A 26,942-nucleotide genomic window follows, 5' to 3' on the forward strand; every position below is an offset into this window, starting at 1 on the left:
AGGAGGCCGACGTACGCCGACATAAACGGAGCATGACAAGGTGGATCATAAAGTGGTGTGGACGTCGCTTGACCTCGCGGCTCGTATATCTAGCAGCAAAAGATGTCCTTCACCGCGTCCCTGCGCGTCTGTCCACCCCGGGTCCCTTTATAACGCGACTCCGCTGCCCAAGACACGCTGCTCTCCTATCGTGTAGACCAGGGAACACTCTCGGCAACTAGTGCACAGTTCCTCGCCCATGGCCGTCACCCACAGAACGTCACCGAAGGAGACAAGTCGCCTCCTGGCAGAGGCTGACTATGACCATTCATACCACGCTCCACCAGACAGTAACGATGCCGGTCCGGGCCCGGCTGCCCTAGATAACTCGGATGCCGACTCCGAGACGTCAGAGGTTACACCACTCAACGATCCCTCTCGCGCTGATCTCTTCTGGATCCTGACAGGCTTGTGGAGTGCAGTCTTCCTCGGCGCATTAGATGGTTCGTCCTCTTCGATCTCTTGTTTGACTACAGTGACTGATTTAAATCGTTACTTCTCTCCGGTCTGTAGGTACAATCGTAGCGACACTACTCTCGCCGATAGGTAGCTACTTCAACAAGTCTAATCAAGCGTCTTACCTCGGGACGTCCTATCTTCTGTCTGTATGCTGCTTCACCCCGCTTTACGGTCCGTGCTCCCTAGTCAGTACCTGAGACATGGCACACACTCTTACAATGACCTCAGGCAGACTCGCCGACATTCTGGGGCGGAAAGGTGCAATGCTCCTTGGGTTGACGCTCTTTGGTAAGACCTGCATCGTCATCTCAGGGGCACCAGCTTCAATGTTTTATCAAAGGCTCCGGCACAATCGGATGTGGCCTAGCATCTTCCATGGAGATGCTTATCCTGACCCGTGCCATCGCAGGTATGGGCGGTGGTGGGTGCGTGCTGTCATTGACTGCTTTTGTCGGTTTGTTAGCTCATGTGGCGTTACAAGGGTCATGACAGGTAAGTTTAGGAACATCTGCCCGGCGATTGCCCACTCAACTTTATTCTGCAGTCAGCAGTGTGGCCATTACAGATCTTATACCCCTGTAAAGCCGTCTCTCCGCACCGTACGCCCGTCGAAAACTCATTAAAAATGGAATTACAGGAAGCAGCGTGGTTTATACCAAGGCATGACCAACATGTACGTGACATCGTGTCAGATCATCAATTGGCATGCGAACTGATCGCTATGACAGCTTATTCGGCCTGGGAGCTGGTCTTGGAGGCCCTGTTGGTGGTTGGGTCAATGACACATTGGGATGGTGAGCGTGCGTGCGCCGCGGATGATATTGAGGATCTCATTTCATTATATCTGAGCAGGCGGGCCGCTTTCTTGCTTCAGGTATTAGCCTGATAACGACTACTCTCAACGTAGCGCTTATCATGCAAGTTCAGATACCCCTTCTCTTTATCTCTTTCACAATAGTCGCACTAAAGGTAAACATCAAACTGTCCGACGAGATCCAGAACCAGCCGCTGTGGACCAAGCTGCGGCGGATTGACGGTTTGGGCGCATTCACCCTCGTTCTCGCGGTTGGAACTCTTCTGCTTGGCTTTAGTCTCAAGACGACGGAGGAATTGTCATGGAGTCATCCTCTCGTATGGGGCCTGTTCACTGCAAGTGTTGTGTTTTGGGGAGCATTCGTATACGTGGAGGCACGCGTTGCACCGTTCCCAGTCATGCCTCTGCGTCTCATCACCCGACGCACACCGCTTGCCGTGTCACTCGCTAATTTCCTGGGCTCCGTCACCTCGTTTTCTATGGTGGGTTCTGATCAAGTGCGTTCATGCTCGAAATGTCTGATGACAGCCGCGCACTCGCCGATACGGTAGCTGTACAATATTCCTCTGTACTTCTCCGCCGTCAAGCTGAATTCATCTGCCAATGCCGGTGAGTATAATTATTCTACTACTTCTCCGTGATCCCCGTGATCCTGCTGCTGACCACGCCCTCCTGGCAGGTTTACACTTGTTGCCCCACTCGGTTGGTTTCCTCCCAAGGCCCATGCGGCAAAAAGCGTTCAAGGCTGATCCACTCCGTCAACTCAGATTGCGTTATCAACGGGAAGTGTATTTGCCGGATGGTGCGTGATCTACGCGCTGAAGTGAAACATCCGCCGATTATCTTGACGCCCTGATCGTATGCTTTGTAGGCTTATGCGGCGTACCGGGAAGCTGTACACACTCACACTATGCTCGGCGCTTTTGACCGTGCTCGCGAGCGCGCTCGTCGCATGCTGGAATGACAAGACTTCGCAGTTCCACCTCTGGTTTGACGTCGTCCCCCAAGGGCTGGGTATGGCTAGTCTCATTACGAGTACACTCATTGTAAGTACCCGACGCGCGCGACTCTTGTCATCCGGCAGCCTCGGAAGGGCACATTAAATCTACAGCGTCAGAGAATGGAGTGCTAATTTCCATTTCCTCAGGCGATGATCGCGGGCGTCTACAAAGAGGACATGCCCGTAGCCACCGGAAGTGAGCCGTTGTCTCTACCACCGCTGTACAGAATTTCGGAGCTGATGTTCGTTCCTACTTCTTCGTGTCGTATTCAGTCACGTATCTGTTCCGGACTACTGGGCAAGTGCTGGGTGTCAGCCTTTCCGGGGCGATCCTCCAGAGCGTGCTGCTGCGTAAACTGAAACAACGCATTACCGGACCGAACTCTGCGCAGGCAAGTTCAATTAATTTCCACCTTGCGAGGTTACGCTAATGCCTAACGCCTTTAGATCATTGAGGAGATACGGTACGCAGTTTGACTCCAGTCTGATATTACAAACACTAAGTTGATGAAATGGCGCTACCAGGCATTCAATCGGCTCAATACCTGACATGGCACCGTCAGTGAGAAGAGCTGCAGTCGAATCCTATGCAGATGCTCTGCATGTTGTTTTTATCTGCCAGTTTGCAATTAACATCCTAGTCTTCATCTGCTGTCTTCCCATCCAGGAGCATCCCCTTCCGTAAGTCTCAGTCAAATCGCGAAATTTTCTTTCCTCAATGTCTGTTTCCACCGTGGCAATCAGAGGAACGCATCAAGAACAAGAGGAACACTACCGCAGCCAACGGATAGCTCAAGAGGGTGATCAGGCAAACGTTGATGAGCCATAGAGGACTTGGCATCCCCCCATCGAATAATTTTATGTATGGTCTTTAAGGCTCTCCTTCTTTACCGGTAGGGAGACGAGTGTTACGACCTCATTCATCTATACCCACATTTATGCAAGTGTACAGTAGTATATCCAACACTGCTCGCCATGGCCATGCATCCCGGGCAGCGCGGTGGAAGCATTATCTACCACATTCACTATTCCCAATGTATACAACGGTCATGGACTCTATCAATCGACAAAGAATTTATTTGCGTTCTGGCACCGAAATGCCGTTTAAGCAGAGTGAAGGAGTAGGAAGGGCGGTCATCTCTTTGAAGAGTCTATGATTTTACTAGCCTATCCGACGCCGAGGAAGATGACCATATAACCACGCTTGCGTCTGTGCAACCTCAGATTCTTCTTCTTCAAGCAAATCCTTCATCCTTTGGAACGTTGAACGCATCTGTCCCGTTGTATCCTCCTGAAAGTCCGTCAGGAAACGCATATCCTCTCTTCACCGAACTGGCTTCTCTTCGATCCACCGCCTCGGCCTCTTCTCCACAACTGCGGGTGCGTTGCCTACTGCGTGCCGTGACGCATCAGACTCAGTGAACCTACTCCTGTCCGGTCGAACTGGACATGGCAGAACGTTCGACGCAGAGACCGTGAGGACGGATGCGAAGAATGTAAGGACAAAGAGCGAGGAGACGAGATTTCGTCGCTGGGAGTTGTTGAATCGAAGAGTTCTAGCACCGATCATTCTATGTCTGTACAGACTACATCAAGTGTTTCCGTGACGTGAGGTTGAAGCTGGAGGCTGCTCACCAGGTCTACACACATTTCTCTACTAAGGGTAGAAAAGTTGTATAGACGCCGCAACGGAGTGACGCGGGACAGATATTTGCGCTTGTTGACCAAAGGCCTCTAACTATTGCCTTCTTGAGAACATATCGAAGTCTTCACTCATCCTCCCCAAGCTACCGGAGGACGTCACAACCCACACCCTCACACCCCACCTTGGGATAAATCGAAAATCACATTCAAAGATGCCTACCGCACGCGTCTTGCGGGACATCAAGGCGCGCAACCTCGTGAACGCCAACGAGCTCGTCCGTCGCGCCTACCTCGTCGTCGCGCGCAACGCGGCGTTGCCCCCGCAGGTCCGCCACTCTGCCCAGCTGCAGCTGAACACGTTCGGAAAGTACACACGCCCGACGACCGTCAAGAACCGGTGCACTGACTCAGGCCGTGGCCGGGGTATTATCTCGGAGTTTGGGCTCTGCCGGGTGAGTTGGGACATTATGACCTGTGGTCAGCCGAGAGTATTGGGCTGATGTGAGGTCCTTTTCAGCACAAATTCAGACTGAAGGCTTTGGATGGGGAGCTTCCCGGCGTGAAGAAGGCTTCGTGGTAATGCGGGCATGGGTCTTGCTAGCTCTACCTTCGTTTGAGAGGCCATCACCTTGGGCATGCGCCAAATCATTGTCGCTCGTGCAGGTAAAATAGTGTTTTCAAATACATACAACACTTAGAGTATACTATAAACACGCATTATACCGCAGCAATCCCCGCGCTATGTACATTTATAATCAAGCAACTTTTCAAATTCCTTCGATGAACCTACGGTCCAAACCAAGTCCTAGGTCCATACGATCGACCAACAATAGCCCACCGTTCGGGGTCCAACTACCAAGCATCAGCGCATGCGAACGGCTTACGCGGAGGCACTGGCTTGGGCCTAGCATCTACTGAGCGCCCCATAATAAGCAGTGAAGAAAACTTAAGATGGTCCTTCTTGAGCACCAAGGTCTGTGAGGGAGATTTCCGATTCGTTACGCTCCACACGCCATCTGTTGCAGATAGCAAGCGTGTTCTTCTCAACCAGGAACCTGGATAGGTGATATCACTGTCAGACATATAAGATATAAGCGGGTGTTGCAAACTTACGCATATTTCCGTAACCACCATTCATCGATTTCCCAGTTTGCGTGCGCAAGGACGTCGTCGCTGTGCACCGTGATCGCTTTTTTGTAGTCAAACATGCAATCCGGTAACGAAAACTGCCCTATGGAACCTTTGAGTCAGTGTAAAATTGTGCTCGAGTCAGTCACAAACCTCGTAGAAGTATGATGCGGTCGCGGAGTTCAGGATGTAATATCTTGTCAATGGCGCTTTCTGCAACGTTCGATACGATCAGAGAGAGAATTCTGACAACACAACCCGTATATGCTGACCATGGTTGATCGTTCTGTAGTCCACAAGGTCAGCATAGGAAATAAATCTAAGTGGCAAAAGTCATACCTTTGTACAAGTGTTGGACGCAATGAGGAAGGTAAGCAATAGGCATTGTTTCTCATGTAGTTCTCAAGGTGATACCTGGTTCACATACATCTTTTATTAAAAGAATATGATGATGCAATAGAGGTGCACGTACATTATCAGCTTCCAAGCTTCCACCTTCTTGGGATCGTGCAATGTTTCTGTATTGTCATCTGGCTCCTCATTTGACGTTCGTCTAGCTGGTGCTTGCTGAGAGGTAGAGGTAACCCCGTTGTTCTTTGACCCGTAGTTGTTCATCGCAGGCAAGCCATTCTCGGAGATAGACATTGTCGGTTGCATGTACCCCGAGTAACCTGCACCATTGGGCGGTGTCCCATACTGACCCGATGCAGCCGGACTCGACTGGCTAACCACGCCGTTGCCACCATTCTGAGACATGAACATAGGCGAGCTAGTGTTGCGCATCAGGTCGCCAAACAGCCCGTTATCGGGCGAGCGTCCAGGTGGAGGGGGGTACATGCCAGCCGCACTCATTGGTGGGACTAGGAGAGGATAATCTCCATCTCCGGCGTCACTCATGCTGCGACTCTTCTTTGACTGTCGTGCAACATCATCCTCACTTGGTCGTTTCAACCCAGTATTACTGGATGCTGTGCCTGTTGCTGGCGGAGATGGGCCAACCATTGAGGACGTGACGCCTGCACCGTTAGCGGGGGAATCGGCCGAAGATGCGCCATTCTTCAAGTGAGTGCGACGAGTTTGGAATGCCTCCCATGCAGTGTCAGTCTCAGTCTTGTTGATGAGTGCGTTGAAATCAGCCATGTCCCATCCGAGGCGTGGTAGCAGCCCGCCTGCTCCTTCTCCAATGAAGCCGGCGACGCTCTTCAGCAGCCCGCGAAGAGTGTGGTTCTCAGTCATAAGATCTGTCCACGGAAATAGGGTAAGAATACAGACAAAAGAATGATTAACGATTTCGATTTGCCTTTGAGAATACCACGAAGGTCTGTGAGAGCTTCATCCTGGTTACCTGAGAGGAGCTCCACACGAGCTTCAAGGTCGCGAATCTAACGTGGCGATGAGACCTGAAACAAGAACCATAGTGTTGGCAATGGCATACCCTTTGCTGTTTTCTGAGGCGGAACTCGCGTTGTGCTATTCTGTTCTGGTCTCGCCGGGCTGCCTGCGAGCTGATGGAGGGGCTATTAGTCACTTGCATGACACGGCCGGACAGCTTGCACTAACTTCGGATTCTTTTTCCTGCCAGGCTTGCCGGGAGCTTGAGACGGACTGCCCTCGTCGTGGTCCTCCTGGTCAGAGTCCTGTAATTGGGGGCGAGTAGGAAAGGGGAGGGGAGGGTGAGCCATTGTTATTTCTAGTGGAGCGCAAGGAGACACACTTCAATATCTCTTGAGAGACTGCGCGTCGACTCTTTACGTTCGGACATTGTTTGCTTATGACCAGATGGAGGGTGTATGGATGGCTTCAAGTGCGGGGAAAGGCGGGGAGAGTTGTTTTTGACGATGTGAAGAACGGTGCGCCCAGCGAGAGAATGCTAGCGGCATCGCCCCTCAAGGACGCAATCCGTCGGCAAGAAGGGGTTTCGGCCCCGGTATGACTAAGATATCCTGCTGTCATCATCCGATCCAATCTCCCCATTTCCCTCGTCTGCGGTCCAGACCCCTCGCCTGCCCTCCAAGCGTGCAATGTTTCCAGCTCCATTCAGCTCGCCCTACTCTTCGTCTGCTCTGCGCTCAGTCAGAAAACATCCAAGGATGACTGACAGTCGTACGCTTGGGCTAAAGGAAGAGAACAACCTAATTTGGTCGAGTGCTGCCCTATAGGAGCTTTCGGCCACTATCTGGCACCGATGGCGACGGGTATCACCACTCAGACTGCAACCAAGCGTGCTCAAAGAATACTCACTTGAACATCTATCGCCCTTTTCCGCCAACCGTTAGGTCCATACCTGCAAGCGCAGCGATACAATGAGGGTAACGGGCAAGAAGGGTGACGGCCCTAATCCGCGTAGCTTTATATACCGTTAGCATCGCTGACTGTGTCATAGCGAGTAAGTAAGCTGTAATAACATCCTTGTAACGAGCCGAGCAAACGCGCGCGCTTTGACACGAACATTCCTACATCTGGAGGAGGCGACCCGCTCGCATCGCTCGAAGGCATGATTTTTCCTTGACGGTATTGAAACACGAGTTGTGGCGACCTGTTTGTTCACCATGTACATTGGAATCTCCCATTTGGTTCTACACACGCAAGTCGTCTTAATGCCAAATTGACAATGGTACCCATCATGTTCTCTTATCAACCTACCACCCGCACGTCGCCTAAACGAGTTGTGGAGTCGCCGTCAAGCCCTCATTGTTCTTCACGAGTTAGAACATTAGAAAACACCTGCAGCCTGTGCTTACATGCCACACTCGAAGTGGAGATATAAATCGTTCACGTGTATTTACGAGATTGATTAAGCCGATTGTAATGCGTTTCGGAAATCCGCTGCCCTATGACGTCGGGCTTTCATGGTGTGCTAGGTGCGTTCCGACATTATGCCACGTTTTCATGCCACAAACAACCTCTTCTCACTTAAGTTCCGGTGCCTTTCTATCCTTGCGTACTACGTATGGTACTTCGATTCGTTCGGTGCGTAGAATGTTTGGCATACCAGGAATTTTGCAAGAGTGAATGAACGGGACAAAGACGAAATAAATGCCGACAAAAGCGCATGCGTAAACCATGGACGATGCCAAAAGACCGCAATATTTCGGGTCGACAATGGCGTATGGTGCCTCGCAATATTCTACCACAATCAAAGACTCGGCAAAAGAACGTCGACCTGACCATCACCGGTGCACCCTCCGAGACGCAACGATCGAATTAACCCAGATCGGTCTCCGTTCCTTCCAAGGGTTGAAATCCTTGTGTCTTTTATGTTACGCCAGGGGCAAGGCGCACACGAGCATTGCTCGAGTTCAGGTCTGCTCAGGTTCGCTACCCTGAGTTTCTGTCCGTGGAACTCGGGCTGAGTGCATTTAAACAAGACCTCGACCGTTGAATCTAAATGTAACAACGTAGTCATCGGAAAATCCGTGGCTGGGGACTTATGCCTTTTTTAAACCTGTATCTGGGACTTTGGCGTAGAGCGTCCGCGTTTGCAGAAGCCCATGCGATTTGTGGCGATAGCGTTTTTGACAGCTTCATAGTCTATCAGGGTCGTGTCATAGCTGTCTAAGCGGCCGCCATGAAGTCACCAGCTGGCCAGGGTCATCCTGTTTTTTGCAGGCGAACAAAGCAAATCCACCAATGTGCCGGGGCGCCCAGTCTGCCTAGCGCTGCCCTCGCAACATCCTTTACTGCACAAGGCTCCAAGTCATGTTTTACTGGCCAAACACTCGGTTTGATGAACGACGGAAGGGCATCGGCTGGTGCTGAAACACGACATTGGGCGCCCATATATGTCTATGACGGGTTAGGATCTGAGACTCATCGATGGTTCCGCTTCCGATCCGCACTGCAGGCCGAAATAATGTGGTGATCATTCTGTCAAACGCAGCACACATGTGGCTTTCAAAGGTCAAATTCACGCCCAAAGATGCTGATGATCTACCCGTCTGCTTCCGGAATACGGCCCTCTGTCCCGACTTAAATTCTGTGAGGTCCTCAGCGTCGTCCTGTCAACTACCCGCGTCTCTACTCGGTCACCAACGCCTCCAAGTCGCCTCTTTCCCCTCATTCATCCTTCCTTTGCCCTCTCCACCATGATCAGCGTTGAGAACGCGTACAGTTTTCATTGGGCAGCTACGGTGGGGCCTGCCGACTTTCGCAATCTCAGAATCTTCGAGGAGCCAGCGGGCTCGCAACCAGGATGTGGCATGGAGATATACAGAGTGCGTACCCTTGCCTGCCACTCAACTTTATTTGTTGACGATCCGCGACCTCTGGCTATTCTGGCAACAGTTTCTTCATCCGGGCAACCACTCCCAAAATGCCACCACTTCTTACCACAGGCGGGCAGACACGAATCAGCATTTTGGGAATTCAGGCACCATCGAATGGATGTCAGATGTGGATGGCCGAGTCTATTTTGCCACCGATGGTCCAGTGAGTAAAGACCAATCCCTCGCTTCTCTGTGCTTCGCGAATTTCCTGTGCAAGCAATTGTGCTACTTAGTTCCGAGAATGCAAAAAATGATTCAAATGAACACTAACTGTTTCTAAGATCCCATTCTCTGACCTGCGCCTGAAAGCCAAGTCGAGTTCAAAGTACGTGGTTCCGGCTTGATGTTTTTTGGCATACTGATCTTGATATTTTGGCTGAATTAATCAGATCAAGGCGTTTCACGTTCGGCGGACAGCAGTATAAGTGGAAGCCGGAGCGCAATAACGACATGATTGTACGTGGCTTCGCTCATCGCAGTGGCACCTATGCCCCGAATCGAACGAACGTTAGCTGCAATGAGTTGAGACTTACGGCTTCCCTTGTCCTTACAGTGCGTCGATTTAACGGGGAAGCGCATCGCATCGTGGAGCGCCACGCGTACACGGCTTTCTGTCCCGACCTCGATTGACAACGCGATATTTATCGACAGACTGGTCGTAACGTGCCTGCTAAACCTTTGGTTCCGTAAGCTGGACAAATTTTGAGGCGGCCGGAACCTGTTCTGAGGCAACGCAGTAATATCATGATGATGGCGCGGAGATGTAAGATCGAGGATCGTCTATAAAACACCAACCTTCTTAATCATCCTATTTCGCACCTAATTTTCCCCCGAGCATATTATACCGCCGTTTAATTCGCCTTACAAGGTGTTTTTGGATTTCAGCTTAACGCAGCATTATAATACATACGCGCATCTAATCCATTTTTTGGACTCCCGTGATTGAGGGCTATCAAATCTGGTAGAGTGTGATAGCAAGAGCGTCATAGATCATTCGGGCCGACTGTGCAGGCCACGGGTGGCGACGTATGTCTAAAGTCTAAAGATCCGGGTGGTGTCTCCATGAGGGACATGTGCTTGAAAGCGTGCGGTCCGAAAACGCCGAGGATTATCGTGCTTCAAATTGCACCACTGAGAAAAGGACAAGGATGCGCGTATGAGTCAACACGAGGCCAATGAAGGAATGTTGCACGCACTGCGCGTTGTGCGCTTTTTGTACATGATACGGTGGCCACATTCGCGGCACCGGATCGGTTCTCGCGATTTGATTTCGTTTTTTGCTCCACAGTCTAGATGGTGAGAGACGGGTGCGAAGTTTCAGAAGTGACCATGCGAGCGCAAGGGCGAGTAAAATTGCGCAGGCGACGATGCATGAAGGGGACCAATCCGAACGGTAGGGCGGAAAGCCAGAGTGGATAGAGTCCCACGAGAGCACACCAAGCAGGCAACATGGTAAAAGGGACATCCAGAAGCATCATAAGAGCGTGGCAGTTGAACAAATGGCAAGCCAAGGAGAAGTGCGAACGTCATGAGGGATTCAGAGACGTAGTTAATACCCTCGGCACATGAGACGGATAGCTTTGTTTGCGTACCAGCGCAGATATATTCCATTGCCTCCTGACGGGGAGCTTGACCGAATGCACCTCCTCCCTGATGTCCTCCCTGGTTCATCGCAAGTGGTGTATGGATGGATGGCCTCGAACAGTGACTTGACCTTGCTGTCAGCGCCAAACACAAGAACAGTTGGGCGCTTCACACATGGGTGACGCGTGACCGTGTGACTCTGTGTCGCGTTCCGAGAAGCCCGATCCTGTTCTTTGCAGTCACCGTTGTCTTGAGGCGCGCTTTTACTCAGCCTTTATTGCATCTGCTACCAACAACGTTGTTACGATCTTGCGACTGCTTATTTCGGGCCACACTCACCGACCGGATTTCGCTTCCATGGTGTCTCATGGGATGGCTTCTCATTTCTGGCCACTTGGCGACAACCCCAGTACGCGGTGTGCTATGCGTAGTAGCAGCTCCATGCCCACGTACATGCTGCTTGGTGACCACTGTTCCGCAAGTTCGTCCCTGGGATAGCGTGTGGATCTCCATTTCTGTTCCTACTTTTTAGGTTGGAGACTTCTCATGGCGTGGGCAGCTGAGCTCTGGTGTTCATGCGAATAGGGTACGCAGTCTGCAGATCGCCCCACGCGCTCACTTTTTGGTCAGACTGACTATTCCCCGGGCGCAACTGTTGCCCCCACGATCTTATCTTGTGCATTCTTATACCCATCGTTGCGAAAGACGCGGCCGGTGACTAAACCAAGTCTCTTCGCGCTAGTCCCTGCAACGCAAACGCCGTCCATGTGGATCTGGACCATCTTTGGCCGCCGTACCCGTGTCGTCGCGACGAGTATCCATGCCCTAGCTTCGAGCCTTCATGCAGCCGCTAGCCTAGGCTGCTGTTGCACCCGCCTGTCACGGAACAATGTTTTTAATACTCTATTGGTATGCTTCCCTCACAGGTGGCGGTCTGTGACGCCACGCATGTACTGAGGCTGCGACGTCATTAGGAAAAGCTTACAGGCTTACAATCTTCAGAACTCGCGTTAGGGGTGAACATTCTCAGTCTCCAAGTAGGCGAACAACCTCTAGCCAGTTCTCTGATAACATTGTACGACTGCCATCTTAGACCGCCACATAAGGACGGCATAGTAAGGTTTACACCACGGCGCAGCCTTGTACAACCATGGCTGACAGAGTTAAGAGCAGCGTCCTCGTTCTCGGAAGAAAAACCGGGTACCTGCTGACGCAGCGATCAGCGGGCAACCATTGGTAGAGCGAAAAGGGCTCATAGAATATCAGAAGCCAGCAACTTGGTGAGGTATTTCTATCATTCGTCGTCACGGCGCTTGGACGATGTTGCGCTGGAGAACACGTAGCAAGAGATACAGTCAACTCCCTCTTAACCCATAGCCCTCCAATCCCATACTCCCTGCTAACCCATGGGTTTTGCTACCCATCGTGTTTTGTCCCACCCAAATGAGTCCCGAAACCCATAACTCCCTGATATCACATACCCCATGGGCTTGAGGGCGAAAAAACCCATACATTCGGAACTTATAGTAGCAATAGTTATCCCCAATAGATATACATTCCAAGCTGTAGCGACACGGTACCATCCTGCCAGTCCTTAATCAACTACACGTCTTATTTTCATAGTGCTTATGGATGAAATCGACTTAAAAGTCCTCGAGAAAGGCCTTCAAAAGCTCAAGAAAATAGTCACTAAGGGAAAGGGCGGGGGGTTAAAGATGTAGATGAGTCTGAGGTTGGTGTTGATGCATTGATGATGAACCAGCGCAACTTCCCCCCAACGCGGCAAGAGGTGCTGGAAGCTACATCAGTGATTGGACAGTGTCTCGACAATATGAATGATCTGAACGCTCGAAAACTCGACGTTGTCCTGGGATCGTTCACTCGTCAGCTTCGGGCAGAGGTGTCAGAGGGGATGGCATCGTCGAAGATTACTAGTTTAGTTGCTCCTGGCAAGGCCAGCTCATCTAGACGTGATCAATTGGCTACTCTCGATTTTTCCAAATAGACTTGTTTCCCGTATTTCGTGCGTTTATTTTTAGAATTTCATGCATCTATTTTTGGGACATTCTCGAAACCCATACTCCCTGCTAACCCATACCTGTGGGTGTCCACGGAGGGCTATGGGTTAAGAGGGAGTTGACTGTACCAAGACGGCGAAGTATAAGTTGGCTGCTTTTGGTCATATACAGAAGGTCTTGAGGGCATGCCTTGGCTACCCCCTCATGGCGAACACCAGACGTTGGGATAGATTACGTGTAAGCATACGCCTGCTCGCTTCTGATTGGCTAAACGCCTTATACGATCGGAGCCGCAAGGACCTGCGGTTCGTTATGATTGGCTCGACAACTCCATGCAAGCATATCGGCTCCTTCAAGCTTCAAGGCCCAAGGTCACTGCATATGATTGACCCAGATTCACAATTCCAAAGGAAAGCGCTGCGCAGCATTTGAACAGGGAATGGTTGCCATTCCTTCAATCCAAGTATTATTTCTGGGTGAAGCCCTTGAAACCCGACTTTCGGGCCACATTACTACGGACCTGAAAGCTAATTTCGACGCGAGTTGCTTGCATAGTACTTGGCCGATGACCTTCCCACTCGTTGCTGCAACGGACCAAGCTGTCAATCCAAACCTTGAACGGCAGACCACTTCCGACTGACGTTCTCATGTGGGAGTTTATAGGGGCTTATTTGGCACGTAGTACTACGTCTTTACCTCGGTCTCGTCCACACTGAAAATTCTCGGTCCCTTCACGACGGCCCCGGCGTGTGACTTAGTTCTCGCCGAGGTACCAACGGTGAGCCAAAATTCTATTCACAGTTCGAAGAACGTCCATGCTTAGCCAATGCCGTGCCGCTTTGGACGTCTCCAATTGTCTAGGCCAAGAAATCGATATCGGTCGATCCTCCGATTTCCTAATCTCTTTCTACAGCGGATTCTCTCAAGAGGGTTGTTTAAATTTGTTACTGATACAGTTCGGAGTGCATGGCAGGCACGAATAGTAATAATAATTGCACAGAGGAACCAGGACCACGACCTGAATGCGCAGTTCTCTCTTGTCAGAATTTAGAACCAGGAGGCGGTATCATAGAGACGATGTTGTTCTAGTTCACATTCGACTTGAGAATGTTGCCTGGTTTTCTTGAAACATCTGAGTCAAGACAACGGGTAAGACAACGTTTGTTGCGCTTTCCTGCTTTTTAGGCGACGTGGAGAACAGCAGAGCAAACCTCACTACCACGTCGTCCGCGTCGCTCGCGTTTCTACCACTAATTTAGTGCAACCCGCAGCCTCGTCACCTTCGTGATGCACCGATCGCGAATGGAAGCCCCGCTGCTATGATAGCTACATTCTATATTGCATTAATAACTTTTCTAGAAGAACGGTATTCTTGACGACTTTCACAATCGCTGTTGTTGATTATTTTGTGGAGGCCTAGTACGACACAAACTGCCACCCCTGAAGATCAACCCGCCAGCGCGATCCCTTGTTGTTCGATCACACGACGACCAGCCGTCTTTGTTCAAAGAAACCGCCCTATCACAGGACACTGCCTCCAACAAAGTACCACATAAATCTCATGGCGCGACGCCGTTACGACGGGCGCCGTCTTGCTGGTAGCACCACAACATTGAATTACTTGCGGTTCTCACTTAGTCTATATTAGTTATATAGTATCAAAGTACATGCACAACACAACGTCGGTCACCGACACGCGCCGGCGTTGCCATGCTCGTTGCTCACTTCTTGACCCGAACAAGGACCGAATCCACGTCCATCCCGAGTTTCCGCGAGGCCGTCCGAAGTTCAGCATCAAGAAAATGTCATCATTCTCGAGAATTACAAAGATGGGACTCGGCTCGATTATGAAAACCGACATCTATTCCACAGCGTGCGCGCGAGAAGAAAGGCAACAGCGACACATGTTGCGAACGACAAGGCTGGTCGTCAGCTTCGAATAACACGCGATAGGCACGCGTCTGACGCGTCGTCGCACAACAGAACATGAGCCTGTTACCATCTCAGCATATCCGACGTTCATCCTTGGATTAATCGTGCATCAATATGCATCAATCCTCGAGGTGGTCGTTATGGAAGAGCGCATGCAGGAATGCTCGCGAATTGAATTTGGTATGTCCTTGGGTGCCTTCCGCTGAGATGACTCGGGATAAGCTCGGGCCACGTCGCATTCGTATTTGGTGACCCCGGCGGGAAGAGGCGGACGAAGTCGAAGTTGACGGCCGAAGTGACAGATGTGAGTGACTCCGAACAATCCGAACCTATCCGAACGCGCTCGGATACAGACACGAAATGTTTGCCGATTCGCGAGACATGGTCTGGTGTATTCTGCGCACATTTGCACGTAACATCCGCAAGTACCACACGCGCCGATCGTGCTGCCTTCGCCGCTTGAAAAGCTGCAAAAAGTAGCGCATTTATTGCTGATCATGATATGTGTCCCTGCATGAGCTCTTCTGCGTCATGACCGGGTTACTTATGCAGATCATGACTTGATCGGTCCGGGTCCAATAAGTAGTATCTTTCGTTCCTTGCCACAGACAGACAGCAAGCCAACGGAGCCGAGAATAACCGGATGCTCAGTGGCGGCTCAAAGGTGTTTGAGAGTGCGGGAGATCAAAAAAAGGCGATTGCGACGGAAGTCAAAAGGATGACAGGCGGTTGACAGACTGCCGGGCAAACGTTGAGGTGGTACGACAGGGTATGAGCGTGTATGCATGATGGTTGGACGGAGCCATCGCAACGTTGGTGGAATGATCTGCAGTGCTGACGTCTCTGAATATTTTTGGAGTGAGGAGAAGATGACATTGGGTGGAGCGTTGTTGTAGAGAGAAGTGGACTGGGGAAGAGAGTACGGTAGTGCGGGGCGGAGAGCCGAGCAGAAGATTGAAGTGGACAAGTGAGCAATAAGGGTCGCAAGGGGGTAAAGGAATATCTTAGACGTCGTTACCGGACGAGGATCCGAGGGGAGATTGCTCGGAGGCTGTGGCCCTGTGGGGGTCACCTTGCCGACCTCTTTCATTTCGCATGACATCGAGGACCGAGTGACCGATGAGAAATGCGATGCACCAACAGGCGCTTTCTCCAGTTTTTCGCAAACAAGCAACAAGCACACCGCACACCCTGACGACCGTCCATCGTATCCACGGCCTCCAGAACATATATTACCCCTCTCCTCGTCCCACCAGAGCCCGCTTTTGCCCCCAACAAAGCAGCCTCACCCACAACACCCTCCAAGTTCACATATGGCCACAGCAATGTCGAGTCCAGCACTCCCATCCTTCATCGAGCTTATGGCATCCCTTGGCCTCGACAATGACGCCAAGCCCCGCCCAACAACTCCGTCTCCTTCTTCTCTATCGCCGCCCGCACACAAGGGCCGCCCTCGCTCGGGCTCCGCCTCCTCCGTCTCCTCAGTTCTTACTGATGGCAGCCGAGAACACGACGACCTCCGTCGCGCCCAGCGTCACAGAACAGTGCGCTATTCGCCCTACATCTCCGCAAGCGTGAGCTTCCATTCCTTGTTTCCTGCCGGGTCCGGCGCTGATAGCTTTCTTATATCCAGTCATCGGGCAGGCTGAGTAAAGCATCTTCTCTTACCTCTCTTCGCGAGAGCCAGGACCAGGACCAATCTCCACAAAGAGTGAGCCATTTTCTCAACCTCTATGTTGGGCATAGCGACCGTTCCTCCGATACTGCCACGTCGCCCCTATTCCCATGCCACCTCTCTCACTCTTCACACCGCCGTCTCCTTGACATCTTGCTAACTATATTCTTCTGTAGTCCTCCTCACCCTCGCCGCCTCGCCGTCGCAGGCCTTCGCCGTTGCACGTCGATCGTGAGCGTGAGCGCCCGGTCAGCATGCCGATCTCCACCTACCTTCGTCGCAAAACACCACAGAACTCCCCCACCGTTGCCATGTTCCCTCATCGTCATCAACCAAGGAATGACCTCGAAGAGCCCAAGCCTATCATGCCACCCTCGCTCATTCCTCTGTTGCCACCCGTATAAGCGCTCATCATCTCTCCCCTTTGCGCATATCGCCTCATCGATGATACCAACGGGTATCTCCGGCTATGGTTCACTTAGGTGCCAGCCTTGCTTCCCCGCCAGTTGTCCGGCTGCCTACATCTGATTGTAGTCCTGGCCTTGCTTCTCGCCTGAACTTTTGCTTGGACAAACGGACCTGATTACTATCTTTCCGATATTTTGTTCTGCCTCGTTTTCATGCCCATCTCCCATATTGCACGCAATATTTATAACAGCACGCAACCTCATCGTCCCTCATTGTCTTCAGGCTCATTCAGCATCACCTCATCTCACCTCTTCTATCTACACAACTCCTAAAACGCATTTTGACTTCACCTGTCAATTCTTACCCTCCCGTTGCGTTTTCCCCCGATGGGTCATACTCCCTTCACTCTCCCTGTCTGCGCCTTACAACCCATGGTGCTCCTTCAAAATGAATGCGTCGGCGAGTCCATGACACGCCTCCTCTCACGCGTTCGTCTTGGACTGTTCAGCCCCGCACCGTTGTACATATTTTCCCCCGCTTCTTGCCTGCTCTGTTTGTTCTGGTTAATTGTTACAGAATACCAAGTCGTCTGTTGACCGTGTATGTGTACAGTAGCTCATACCCTTGCGTCGTCCCACAGACGCTGCCAGCATACGTACACTTGTTACCCCTTGGACGCTCACGCGCTGTGCGTGCTCGCATACCATACGTACGGAACGTATGTTAAATATAGTATACGAGTACTAATCTGATCTGTTGGAATATCCACCTTTATCCCGTTGAAGTGCGATTCGCTGCATGCAAGCGAGAAAATTAGCATGAGAGTCGGTGATTGGAGGTGATAGTCGATCTTACCTCGTGCACTTGGGTTGAGGCAACGTGGAAGGACAAACGAGCATCAGTTTACCGGGCCGACGGAGTGGATCAATGGGACCGACACGACGAAGCTCGACCTTAAGCTCCCTCGGTGTACCTTTTTCTTGCAGCAAGGCAATGAAAGAGTGAACGATAATTTCTAGAGTAGCAACACGATGTCCGCTGTTCACTTGTCCAACGAATTGATTTAGGAGGTATCCGCTGCGCTCGTCCGACGGGAAGTCAGCTGTCCTTTACGAGATTGCCGCCGAACGCCCGCGTCTCGAGGGACCTATACATGCAACTGAATTAATAAATCTAAAGGTTGGCACCGTCGAGGATGTATCCAATGATATCGAAGGGCCCAGCATCGGACACCGGACCGGACATTTGCTTCCGCCAGCCTCACTTGCTCGCCCAATGGAGTCGGACGTAGATAAACGGCATTGATTGGACAGAACAAGGCGCAGCGATTCAATGGTCAGGGGCAGATGAAAGACAGCCCTGCAGCTCGAGGCCGACAGACGTCACACCTGAATAAAGTTCCATGACATATAAATGAATCGTCGCGTCTCAGTCGCTTGCCCCTCGAGGATGATAAGCTAGGTCGGTTACATACAGTAGCTCTAGGTAGCTCTCGACCCTTGGGCTTCCGCAACCCTTCCCACTCGTCAGCACGTAATCTGATCCGCATCACTCAAAGGGTTTCTTTTCATCCGGACTCCTGGCCGTGGCAGCGCCACCGTAGCACCATCGCTACAGTACCACCCGTGTGGTGTTGACGCCTTCTGCACATTCCGTAATGAGCGGAGTCGCCTCGATGAGGCTAATGGCGTTAGGTTGCAGGTTGCTAGCGCCGTCCACCCTCCGTGACAGCCGGAGCGAGCACACCAGACAAGATCCCTGTGTCTCTCCGTGCACGGCCGCTGGGGTGCGGGCAACCGAATTTTCGTGGCGGCGGCGTAGTGAAGTTCCAGAATTCAGTCGTGCTCCTCCTCGGTCGGCCCGGGGCAGTTGGCAGCGAGGTCCTCGGAACCATCGTACTCAGTACCGCACCACAGGCAGTACGAGTAGCGGTCGCGGAGGTAAGCGAGCAGTTCACGAAGGCGGTCGCGTGGCTGCAACAAGTAACAATCGATAAGGTCTCAGCATTCAATTCGTAGGTATATGAGAGGAAATTTGGAATAGGAAGAAGTCTCATCTACCACATCACCTCCGAGGGCGTTCGAAGGGACACCCGAAACATGGACTTGGCAGCGGGTGGAAACGCTAGCAAACAAGAAGAACAGCACTCACCCCTAATCCTAGAAAATGTGCGGCCTGTGCGACAGTCTCCTGGCTGAACACCTCGCCAGCTTCTTTTTCGGCTTCCTTCTTTTCTTCATGTGCGACTTGTGCATCTCCTTTCAGCACGCCCCGCGCAGCGATGCCGCCCTGGCCATCATCTCCATCATCCTCCGCGTCTAGACCATCGTCAAGACCGTGATTCTCATCAAGCGGGGCGAGGGCGTCAGCCTCCATCTGCTTGCGGAGCCTTTCGGCGTCAGGTACAGCCGCGAGTCCAGGAGCCGCCGACGGTGAGACTGTATGTGTAAGGAACCACTCTTCAAGCGCTTCAATGAGTGCATTCGGAATGGTCTCTGGATCGGTGGGGTCCAGGGTGAGGACGTTGAACTGGATTTTTACCGCGATAAAATTCAGCAAAAATCCAGCAGATGGAACACCAACATGACTCACCTGAACTCCGGCGCGTTCGTCGAGCGTTACACATGTGCGACTCGCAGAAGCGAGCTGACCCTCTGTGCGACGGTCTTCGTACCGTTCGCGAAAGTTAGCACGGGTATCGTCTTCTTTAGTGCGCGCCACCTTGGCAAGGCGTTCGATTTCAGAAGGCGAGAGTGCGCGAGGACGTTTGAGCACGCCAATACCCTTCCTGCCTGGAGAATATATTCATGTTAGCGAGAGATTGTCATTGATAGAACCTATGGATATAAATTGCTGAGTTAAAGAGAAGCTAGACGTACCCATCCATTCTTGTAGTGGCAGCGGCTCTGTTATGTGCCCCTTCTCTTTCCTTCCTCTGCTTTCCCCACCCTCTCCTTCGTCAACGCTTTCAACTTTCTTCTCGGCTGCTGCTGGAGCACCGAGAGCCTGTCCAGGTTTGAAGCCCATTTTCATCATCATGCTCAGCGCCTTGCTGCCCTCTCCTTCTCCTTCCCCTCCGCCATTATCCGCCTCTTTCTTTCCATTTCCCACCCCGTTCCCACTTCCATTGTCATCCTTGCCGGCCTTGCCCTGCATAGCGCGCTCGATAAGACTCGTCTCAAGGCCCATGCGACGCGCTTCTTCCTCGCGCTCGCGTCGCGACTTGATTCGAGAAGCCTCCGCCTGTTTGAGTTGCGCATCGCGCCGGCGTTGGCTGTAGGTCTTTGGACCAGCAGATCTAGAGGCGGGAGCCTCGGGAATGAGGAACTTGTCGGAGAAATAGTCGTCTTCTTCGTCGGACATTGAGAGCGGGATGCTTCAGATATGAATGAAACAAGGAATGATTATGGTGTTAGGTTCGTGGAAAAAACGACGCCAGGGGCCTGCAGGGGTTAGAAGGTCATGGATGGAATGGAAAGAAAGGATGTTTGGCACGTGGTGGGGGACGCCAAACGCGTCTCGAGCTCGCTTCACGCGATATTGGATGCCAGGCAATCTGCTTCGTGAGCTTGCCTTTGGGTCTATGAATTGCGATGTAATAGTCATAGTGCACTACTACCCACGCATGCTTTCTAACCATGCCTCGAGACGTTTATTGCCCTCCATCACGCTAGGTGCGCGGTGTACATGTAGCAGATACAAGTCTTAGAAGTGATTCTGCAAACATTCCTTCACTGACGTACACAGCTCTCCTTAACCCACTATTTGGTCGGGAATCTAGGCGTATATGGGTTGGGAGCGTAACCCTCCACGAAGCAAACTTGAAGCATGTGGGCGGCGTCGATCCACATGCTCTTCACATGTTCGCCCAAATGCCTGGTGACAGCATGGTGTACATACGTAGAGACGATTGGTCCTCATTGGCGGTGTTACTGGTCTTTCTTCTCTTGAGAGTTTTCGTCTACTTCTTGCACTTGCTTAAGCTCGTTGACGAACCTTCAAGAGCTGTCAGTATTGAGACAGTTGACAGAATCACCGGACTCACCATTTAATCGTTGCCCAGAGTGCAAGCTCTATGACGATGAGAACTATGAAGTGTATGCTTCCGTTGGTGAAGTAGAGGGCGGCAATGAAAGTAACGAGAAGAAGGGCAAGGGAACCGTCAACGATGGCGAGGAATGTTGGGTGGAGAGACGAGCCTGGCGCGAGGATGTTCGAAAAGAAAGATTCATCTTGGTCGAATTGCTTTTCCGAGTTCAGTTGGGGCGCGTCCTGCGCGGTGGATTCTGCAGACATTGAGATGACAAAAGTAGGACCGGGGACAGCTTGATGAAGAAGCACGACGCGTCGCGCGCGCGACTTGACATCTCCTTGCTCCTATCTCTCATGACAGACTCCCCTGAAGCAGGACCCAGTGGCACTTCATCAGCTGCTTCAGCTGCACCACAGTGCCCGCTCCCAAAATCTAACTTTTACTCTGTTGAATATCCAGGTTATGTCTCTCCTGGCTCAGAGCCCTCCGCCATCCACAACCTTGGCGGTAATGCAGCTCTCGAGACCGCGTTCAGACGGCCCGCAGGGCGCCGTGCTGCATCCATACTCGAGTTGCGCCTGAGGCCGGATAACCCTTTCGCCCACCCAATCCCTGGGGAGATCGTGAGCACGTCTAACCTCGTGCTCAAGGTCGTCAAGCGGCGACGAAAGGCGGCACCCATGGACGTCGATAGCACTCCAGGGGGTGCAAGTGGGATAGTGGGCGACTACACGGCCGAAGTAGTAGGTATCACCCCAAAGACTGCACGTTTTCGCAGTAAGTTTCCATTCGTGCTCCCGGTCTTGTTCAGTCAAGCTGAGTCGTAGCTTGGGTGGCGTTTAGACATGGCAGATTATCAGTTTCAGCCGGACATGGAAGATCCGATGGCCAAGCTTCGCCTTGCTATGGATAAAATGGATGGTAAATGGAGCTCATCCTGGCCGCAGTCTCATCCAGGTTCACCTTGACTATACAGTCGACGCGATTCGCGCGTTCAGGATGCCAGAAGAGAAAGAAGATTATATTGTTCCCTCAAATTACTCGAGAATCTCAGGAGATGCAGTCGACAAATCCGTTCCAATTGACCCGCAGCTTGCTGGGCCTTCAATCGTGAGCGCGTCATCTTCTACAGAGGCAGCTTCAGAGGCGTCAACATCATCGACGTCCGCGACACGAAGTAACCTACGCCTCTTTCCCCCACCAATTTTCTCCCGCCAGGGACTACCTCAAAATTACTAGTGAGTTTCGGAGTTCTTTTTCTGGCCCGTTGGTGCTGAACCACGAATTTTGAAGCTTCAAAGCAAACCCGGCATCGGTGAAGACCAGCGTCGTAGACGAAGTCACTGGTGAGGAGCGGACACGACTCGTCAACCGTCAGCGGTGGAAGGGGTACGGTCCAAGTACAATTGCATACAGTGACCCGAATGTAAGTCTCTAGAGAGAGTCTGTTCACTCTCACTTCTTATATGATCATCAGGTCCCTCAAGGTCCTCATGCTATTGCTCTTGAAAACAAAGCACGAGCTAACGAGGCACTCGTGGAGAAGATGAAAAAGGTCCATTTGACTCCCTTCTGTGGCTTTACTCCACACTTACTTTCGACAAAGTTGTTGGAAGAGCGGCCGATATGGACGCGCGCTGCATTGTACAACCAACTCACACCCGCCGAAGTGAAGGAGGTGCATAAGTACGCGTGACATCTCGCTCTTCTGACTTGGTTGAGCTAACGTCAATGGTTCTGCCAGCTCCAAGCCTATTGTTCCTCTAGCTGGGTACGTCTTTCAGGATGGGCCATGGCGAGACACAATTGTTCGCTTTGGATATGACCCCCGAAAACAACCAAGCTCTCGCATGTGAGTCACTTCGGGGTGCGTTTCGCGATGGCTGGTTATAACATCCCATGGAAGATACCAACGCGTGTATTTCCGCAACGCCAACCACCCTATGGAGCGAATTTCTGTCAACGCTCGGCGTCAAGAGCCCCGTGCCTCAGTCATGTTCAATGGCAATCTCGACAGTGCTTCCGACACTGACCGGCGGTCAGCGCGTTCTGTCCAACACCCTCTCGATATACAGCTGACCGGCTGCCTTCACACAGACGGTCTCACATCTTTGACGGGAAGACTCTTACCAAAGAGACGGCTGCCTTTCAGCTGTGCGACATTGTCGACCCCATGCTAAGAGAGATGATAGAATCGGAGGAAGACCTCCGAGAAGAGTGCGATGTGGGTCCACCGTCCCTTGTTAGAATTGCTTTGGCTGGTCTCATGTCTCTTTTTATTTTATTTAGGAAAGGGATGGCTGGTATTCTACCATGACACTTGAGCGCATCAAGATAGTGTTGCGACACAAGTTCTTTGCGCTCCTCGATGGGCATATAGCGACAGATGAAGAATGCGAAGCGCTCCTTGATGCAGGTCCACCAACAATGCGTCGCGCCCGCTCTCAGCGACTTAAACCGGGCAAGCACAACATGGCCAAAGGCGCAATGAGACCCGAGGATGCAGCGGTGCGTGCTTTACCCCATTATCCATGCGTTCGTAGTCGCCTAACCGAGAGGGAATATAATGCAGGCGGCGCGGTTGCAAGCACAACTTGAAAGGAATGCAAAGAGTCTGAGGGAAAGCCGGCTTGCTGCCGGACGAGGCGAGCACGATGCTGCATAGCAATTATTTTACCGGAATGAACACTCGTATTACAGTGATATGATATATGTCTCTTGAGTTATAGTTTGCCGTCCCAGTAAGATCTCATAAGTGCTCTTTAGAATGGCATGAATTGCCATTCACAGCTACAGACTGAGGACCACAGCAAAGAATTGCGAACTTGTGAAGGATGCTCAGCAGAAGTTGTGTTGTGAGTTGCCAAAAGTGGCAGGATCTGACCTTCGTTTCCACTGGCAGATAGGGTGGTCCGTGCGCGTGATGGCGAAGGTATATAAACACTCGGTCGACGTGCTGAATTCCTCATACTTACCTTGATGGCACCGGCTCCTTCACGGACTTGAGTCTGTGGGCTGTGGGGACCTTCCATAGCACGGCGACCCTGTCCACACAGAGGGTGTCTGCAGTTTGTATGGGCTTCGGCTCATGCACCGTCTCAATATTTTCCTGTCCTGCCACGGCCACTCTGGCTAGGCAGGCCTCTCTTTTTGATCTTTGACTGCGCTAACCCTAACCCTACTGCACTGCATAAATAGTATACACTGCTGTATTCAGCCTCAACATTACTCTATTTGGGAATGTATCTCTTTTTTTAGTATTATCGAATGAGAATTCGTCCATTTTCTTGCCGTGGCTACCTCCTGGAAATGCACTGAATCTCTTCATACTCGGGCTGCTTACGCATGCACATGCACTAGCCTGCTAGACTGCACATATTCACACTGAAGGATCTTGTCGCCTAGTATGTAGCTACACTCAAGATTTATGGGATCATGTGCAATGTGCATTGCCAGGCTCTTATCAGCTAATGTTGCGAAGTAAGTAGCTGTGGAGGCACATAGTTCCGGATGTGCATGCGAAGGCGTCAATGTTAAGCTGCCATTGTGTAGTTGCGGTTACAGAGTTACAACGCCTCAAATGGAGTAGCAGACACTTTTCAATGCAAGGATCTGAGGGCCACTTGCTGTAATCCCTACTTGCTGTGCTACCTTTCACCAACAGGCGTTAGACGCGTTAGACGCGTTCAACCTAGGCTAAACGAGTGCCGCTTTGTTTCAGCACAACAACATAATCGTGACAGGATGGAATTTGTACCTATACGCTTTAGAACGGGACACATGCCCTATCTTGTCGATTCCAGAATTTCCATCGACGTTACGCTGTTACCCCGAATGACCTGAAACGAAACGAGGTCGGATGTCAGAAATCAGCTCAACATCTCGACTAGCAACGTACCACCGTCCCGATTGGATGTTTCTGGGCTGGACTACTCTCCTCAAGGGCATCATCGATGACCAAATTGAGGAAGAGGTCATAGCCTCGCAAGATACCGCTAACCTTTCGGCCACCTTGTAGATGAACGAACAGCTTTTTGTCCATGAACTGTGCCATGTGGATCCATCTGAGACATGCGCCGCTTCGTGTAAGCTGTGACTCACCTTCTTGAGTTCGGGCTGGGATGCTTTCGACATTATGGAGAGATATTCCTGGCTGTGTTTGCAGTGGTCGAGGACAAAGCGAGGAACGCGTTTTGTGTTACCGTGTTTGGGTTGACAGCCGTGGTGCTAGAACTCCTTATACCCACTTGACCTCCACCACTAATATCAGACATCTCGCTCTCACTACTGTATTCACCTTCCCGCTCTTATTGAACCTCCTTCTCCCTTCAGCAACATATCGCCTTGTGGCGTTCCTGTGTAGCCCTACAGGTGCGCATTTTTAGTTCACCGGATTATTCAAGTTTGTTCCTGTCAAGGAATAAACGTGTTCACCGCCTGTTCCTCAGAATCTCACCCAGTAATATACACACAGATTGCCTGGCTGATCTTCAACTCGATCGCCGACGATACGCGCCGAGTGTATGGCCTCTCCCACTACCAATGCGAAACCCCCAAGACAAAGAGACCTGGCTGGTCTCAGATCTGCTGAGCCAGGGTCCGCGTTCCGTGGTACGCCTAAGTCGCACGGTTCAAGAGGAGGTGGCCGTAGTAATGGTGGTGCAGGAGGTGGTGGGCGCGGAGCTCGCTTAGCTGGTGGAGGAGCGCCATCTAGAGGCAGCAAGGCACCGTCAGGAAACGGAGAGTCTCAGCCTGCACCCCCAACCGCACCGGCTCCGTCAAAGAACAAGGAGTCTTCGCCCGCGCGTTCCCAGCAGGCAAGGACGCCTTCGCAGAAATCAGCGGCACTACCCCACGGTACTAGTAATTCCAATGAGAAGTCGACGCGGCCGAAGGTACCCTCTCGTCGAGGTTCTCGCCCTGTTCCCTCTCTCGTTGTCAATGGGGTCGCTCCGGATGAGGCAGAAGCTACACCACTGACACCGTCTCGTCCAAATAATCGCCGCCGTCGGTCGTCTCAGCAGTCATCCACTGGGAAAGGGCCCACTTCAAATGCCAAAGGCGCCGCCCCTACCCCTACTCCTCTCCAGAAATTACCAGGACCTCCCACTCTAGCTGTACCAACAATAACGCCAGCCGTTCCTGTCTCATCGAAGGAAGCCCCTCCTCACCTCGCTCCAGCTCATGACAATGGCACACGTCATGCTGTTGACTTACTGGTCGAAGGAACTCGGGCTCGTGCCATGGAGAACCGTCCCCACACGCCTGGCAGTCACATAGACTGGGCAGGAGACGACGATGACGATAGTTTGCCTGATCTGGACGACTGGGGCGTCAAGACGGAATCTACGCAGGCGAGCGCGAATATCAACGAAATATCGCCCATTCTCGTGGACAGCTTGAAGACGCTTCCAGAGCTGCAAACTAGTGGCTTAAATCAGAAAGCCACGGATGTGGATACTGAGCCCGCTCGTCTTCCTTCGCCATCGCCTTTGACAGCTAGGCCGGGCCGTAGGGAGCCAGCTTTCACATTCAAAGCCAAGACACCCGCTTCTGATGCGCCAACAATCCGAGCGAGGCCATTGCAACCTCATCCATCACTCCCTGCCAAGCCAGTTGCTGCAGCTGCAGCTGCAGAAACCCAGAAGAACTCGAGGAACCCTGCGCCGAACGGTCGTGCATATCTATCCCCAAAACCTCCTGGTACGGTGTCGCAGCGCTCGCCCTCAACATCTCACGCGGTGCTTTCACCCGGGGCATTGGAGCCAAAAGTGGATCCAGCCTCTGTACCATCACCACTTACATCTCCATTACCTCCCCGCCCAGAAAGCGGGCTTGCGGAATCGATCCACGCTCCGAAGTCAGCAGAAATTTCTGTCAAGAGCCCCCTGGCAAAATCCGCGGAGAATGAGAAGTATGACACTGACGAAGGCATCAGAGCGT

General features: G+C 51.9%; 9 protein-coding genes across 9 annotated transcripts; 4 read left to right on the forward strand and 5 right to left on the reverse strand.

The window, feature by feature from the left end:
* The first annotated feature begins 128 nt into the window (after positions 1-128).
* On the forward strand, positions 129-3,890 carry CONPUDRAFT_103126 (vacuolar amino acid permease). The gene is made up of 18 exons (XM_007769774.1): positions 129-482; positions 553-669; positions 727-786; positions 839-923; positions 980-990; positions 1,043-1,076; positions 1,136-1,171; positions 1,227-1,292; positions 1,351-1,372; positions 1,426-1,794; positions 1,864-1,921; positions 1,992-2,014; positions 2,080-2,114; positions 2,184-2,358; positions 2,460-2,508; positions 2,586-2,733; positions 2,838-2,993; positions 3,057-3,890. The coding sequence occupies exons 1-18, from the start codon at positions 239-241 to the stop codon at positions 3,139-3,141; spliced, it is 1,773 nt and encodes a 590-aa protein (XP_007767964.1). The 5' UTR covers positions 129-238; the 3' UTR covers positions 3,142-3,890.
* Positions 3,891-4,143: 253 nt separating this feature from the next.
* Positions 4,144-7,142, reverse strand: CONPUDRAFT_81755 (uncharacterized protein). Its single transcript, XM_007769452.1, has 11 exons — positions 6,799-7,142; positions 6,645-6,721; positions 6,520-6,589; positions 6,385-6,466; positions 5,557-6,325; positions 5,424-5,498; positions 5,357-5,370; positions 5,238-5,297; positions 5,070-5,187; positions 4,474-5,011; positions 4,144-4,408 (listed from the first exon to the last, which is right to left on the reverse strand). Exons 1-10 carry the CDS (start codon positions 6,844-6,846, stop codon positions 4,903-4,905), a joined length of 1,422 nt encoding a protein of 473 aa, XP_007767642.1. The 5' UTR covers positions 6,847-7,142; the 3' UTR covers positions 4,144-4,408; positions 4,474-4,902.
* A 2,027-nt stretch (positions 7,143-9,169) lies between these two features.
* Positions 9,170-10,166, forward strand: CONPUDRAFT_143686 (uncharacterized protein; the record flags this gene model as incomplete). Its single annotated transcript, XM_007769775.1, has 5 exons — positions 9,170-9,298; positions 9,369-9,512; positions 9,631-9,674; positions 9,739-9,805; positions 9,903-10,166. 5 exons carry the CDS (start codon positions 9,170-9,172, stop codon positions 10,053-10,055), a joined length of 537 nt encoding a protein of 178 aa, XP_007767965.1. The 3' UTR covers positions 10,056-10,166.
* Positions 10,167-10,209: 43 nt separating this feature from the next.
* Positions 10,210-11,046, reverse strand: CONPUDRAFT_81756 (uncharacterized protein). Its single transcript, XM_007769454.1, has 3 exons — positions 10,942-11,046; positions 10,546-10,638; positions 10,210-10,480 (listed from the first exon to the last, which is right to left on the reverse strand). The coding sequence occupies exons 1-3, from the start codon at positions 11,018-11,020 to the stop codon at positions 10,458-10,460; spliced, it is 195 nt and encodes a 64-aa protein (XP_007767644.1). The 5' UTR covers positions 11,021-11,046; the 3' UTR covers positions 10,210-10,457.
* Positions 11,047-16,136: 5,090 nt separating this feature from the next.
* On the forward strand, positions 16,137-17,574 carry CONPUDRAFT_136757 (uncharacterized protein). Its single transcript, XM_007769776.1, has 3 exons — positions 16,137-16,457; positions 16,517-16,594; positions 16,735-17,574. Exons 1-3 carry the CDS (start codon positions 16,197-16,199, stop codon positions 16,960-16,962), a joined length of 567 nt encoding a protein of 188 aa, XP_007767966.1. The 5' UTR covers positions 16,137-16,196; the 3' UTR covers positions 16,963-17,574.
* A 798-nt stretch (positions 17,575-18,372) lies between these two features.
* On the reverse strand, positions 18,373-20,329 carry CONPUDRAFT_136758 (uncharacterized protein; the record flags this gene model as incomplete). Its single annotated transcript, XM_007769777.1, has 4 exons — positions 18,373-18,939; positions 19,118-19,495; positions 19,559-19,758; positions 19,846-20,329. The coding sequence occupies 4 exons, from the start codon at positions 20,327-20,329 to the stop codon at positions 18,802-18,804; spliced, it is 1,200 nt and encodes a 399-aa protein (XP_007767967.1). The 3' UTR covers positions 18,373-18,801.
* Positions 20,330-20,895: 566 nt separating this feature from the next.
* On the reverse strand, positions 20,896-21,262 carry CONPUDRAFT_153112 (uncharacterized protein; the record flags this gene model as incomplete). The annotated part of the gene is made up of 2 exons (XM_007769778.1): positions 20,896-20,962; positions 21,012-21,262. The coding sequence occupies 2 exons, from the start codon at positions 21,260-21,262 to the stop codon at positions 20,896-20,898; spliced, it is 318 nt and encodes a 105-aa protein (XP_007767968.1).
* A 90-nt stretch (positions 21,263-21,352) lies between these two features.
* On the forward strand, positions 21,353-23,676 carry CONPUDRAFT_122910 (uncharacterized protein; the record flags this gene model as incomplete). Its single annotated transcript, XM_007769779.1, has 11 exons — positions 21,353-21,776; positions 21,843-21,920; positions 21,976-22,237; positions 22,293-22,425; positions 22,477-22,554; positions 22,606-22,685; positions 22,744-22,851; positions 22,906-23,037; positions 23,097-23,223; positions 23,289-23,507; positions 23,572-23,676. The coding sequence occupies 11 exons, from the start codon at positions 21,353-21,355 to the stop codon at positions 23,662-23,664; spliced, it is 1,734 nt and encodes a 577-aa protein (XP_007767969.1). The 3' UTR covers positions 23,665-23,676.
* A 1,108-nt stretch (positions 23,677-24,784) lies between these two features.
* On the reverse strand, positions 24,785-25,133 carry CONPUDRAFT_53749 (like-Sm ribonucleoprotein; the record flags this gene model as incomplete). Its single annotated transcript, XM_007769138.1, has 3 exons — positions 24,785-24,838; positions 24,898-25,044; positions 25,101-25,133. The coding sequence occupies 3 exons, from the start codon at positions 25,131-25,133 to the stop codon at positions 24,785-24,787; spliced, it is 234 nt and encodes a 77-aa protein (XP_007767328.1).
* Between the last annotated feature and the right edge of the window lie 1,809 nt (positions 25,134-26,942).

Source organism: Coniophora puteana (assembly GCF_000271625.1).
Source record: "Coniophora puteana RWD-64-598 SS2 unplaced genomic scaffold CONPUscaffold_5, whole genome shotgun sequence".
Classification (NCBI taxonomy): Eukaryota; Fungi; Basidiomycota; class Agaricomycetes; order Boletales; family Coniophoraceae; genus Coniophora; species Coniophora puteana.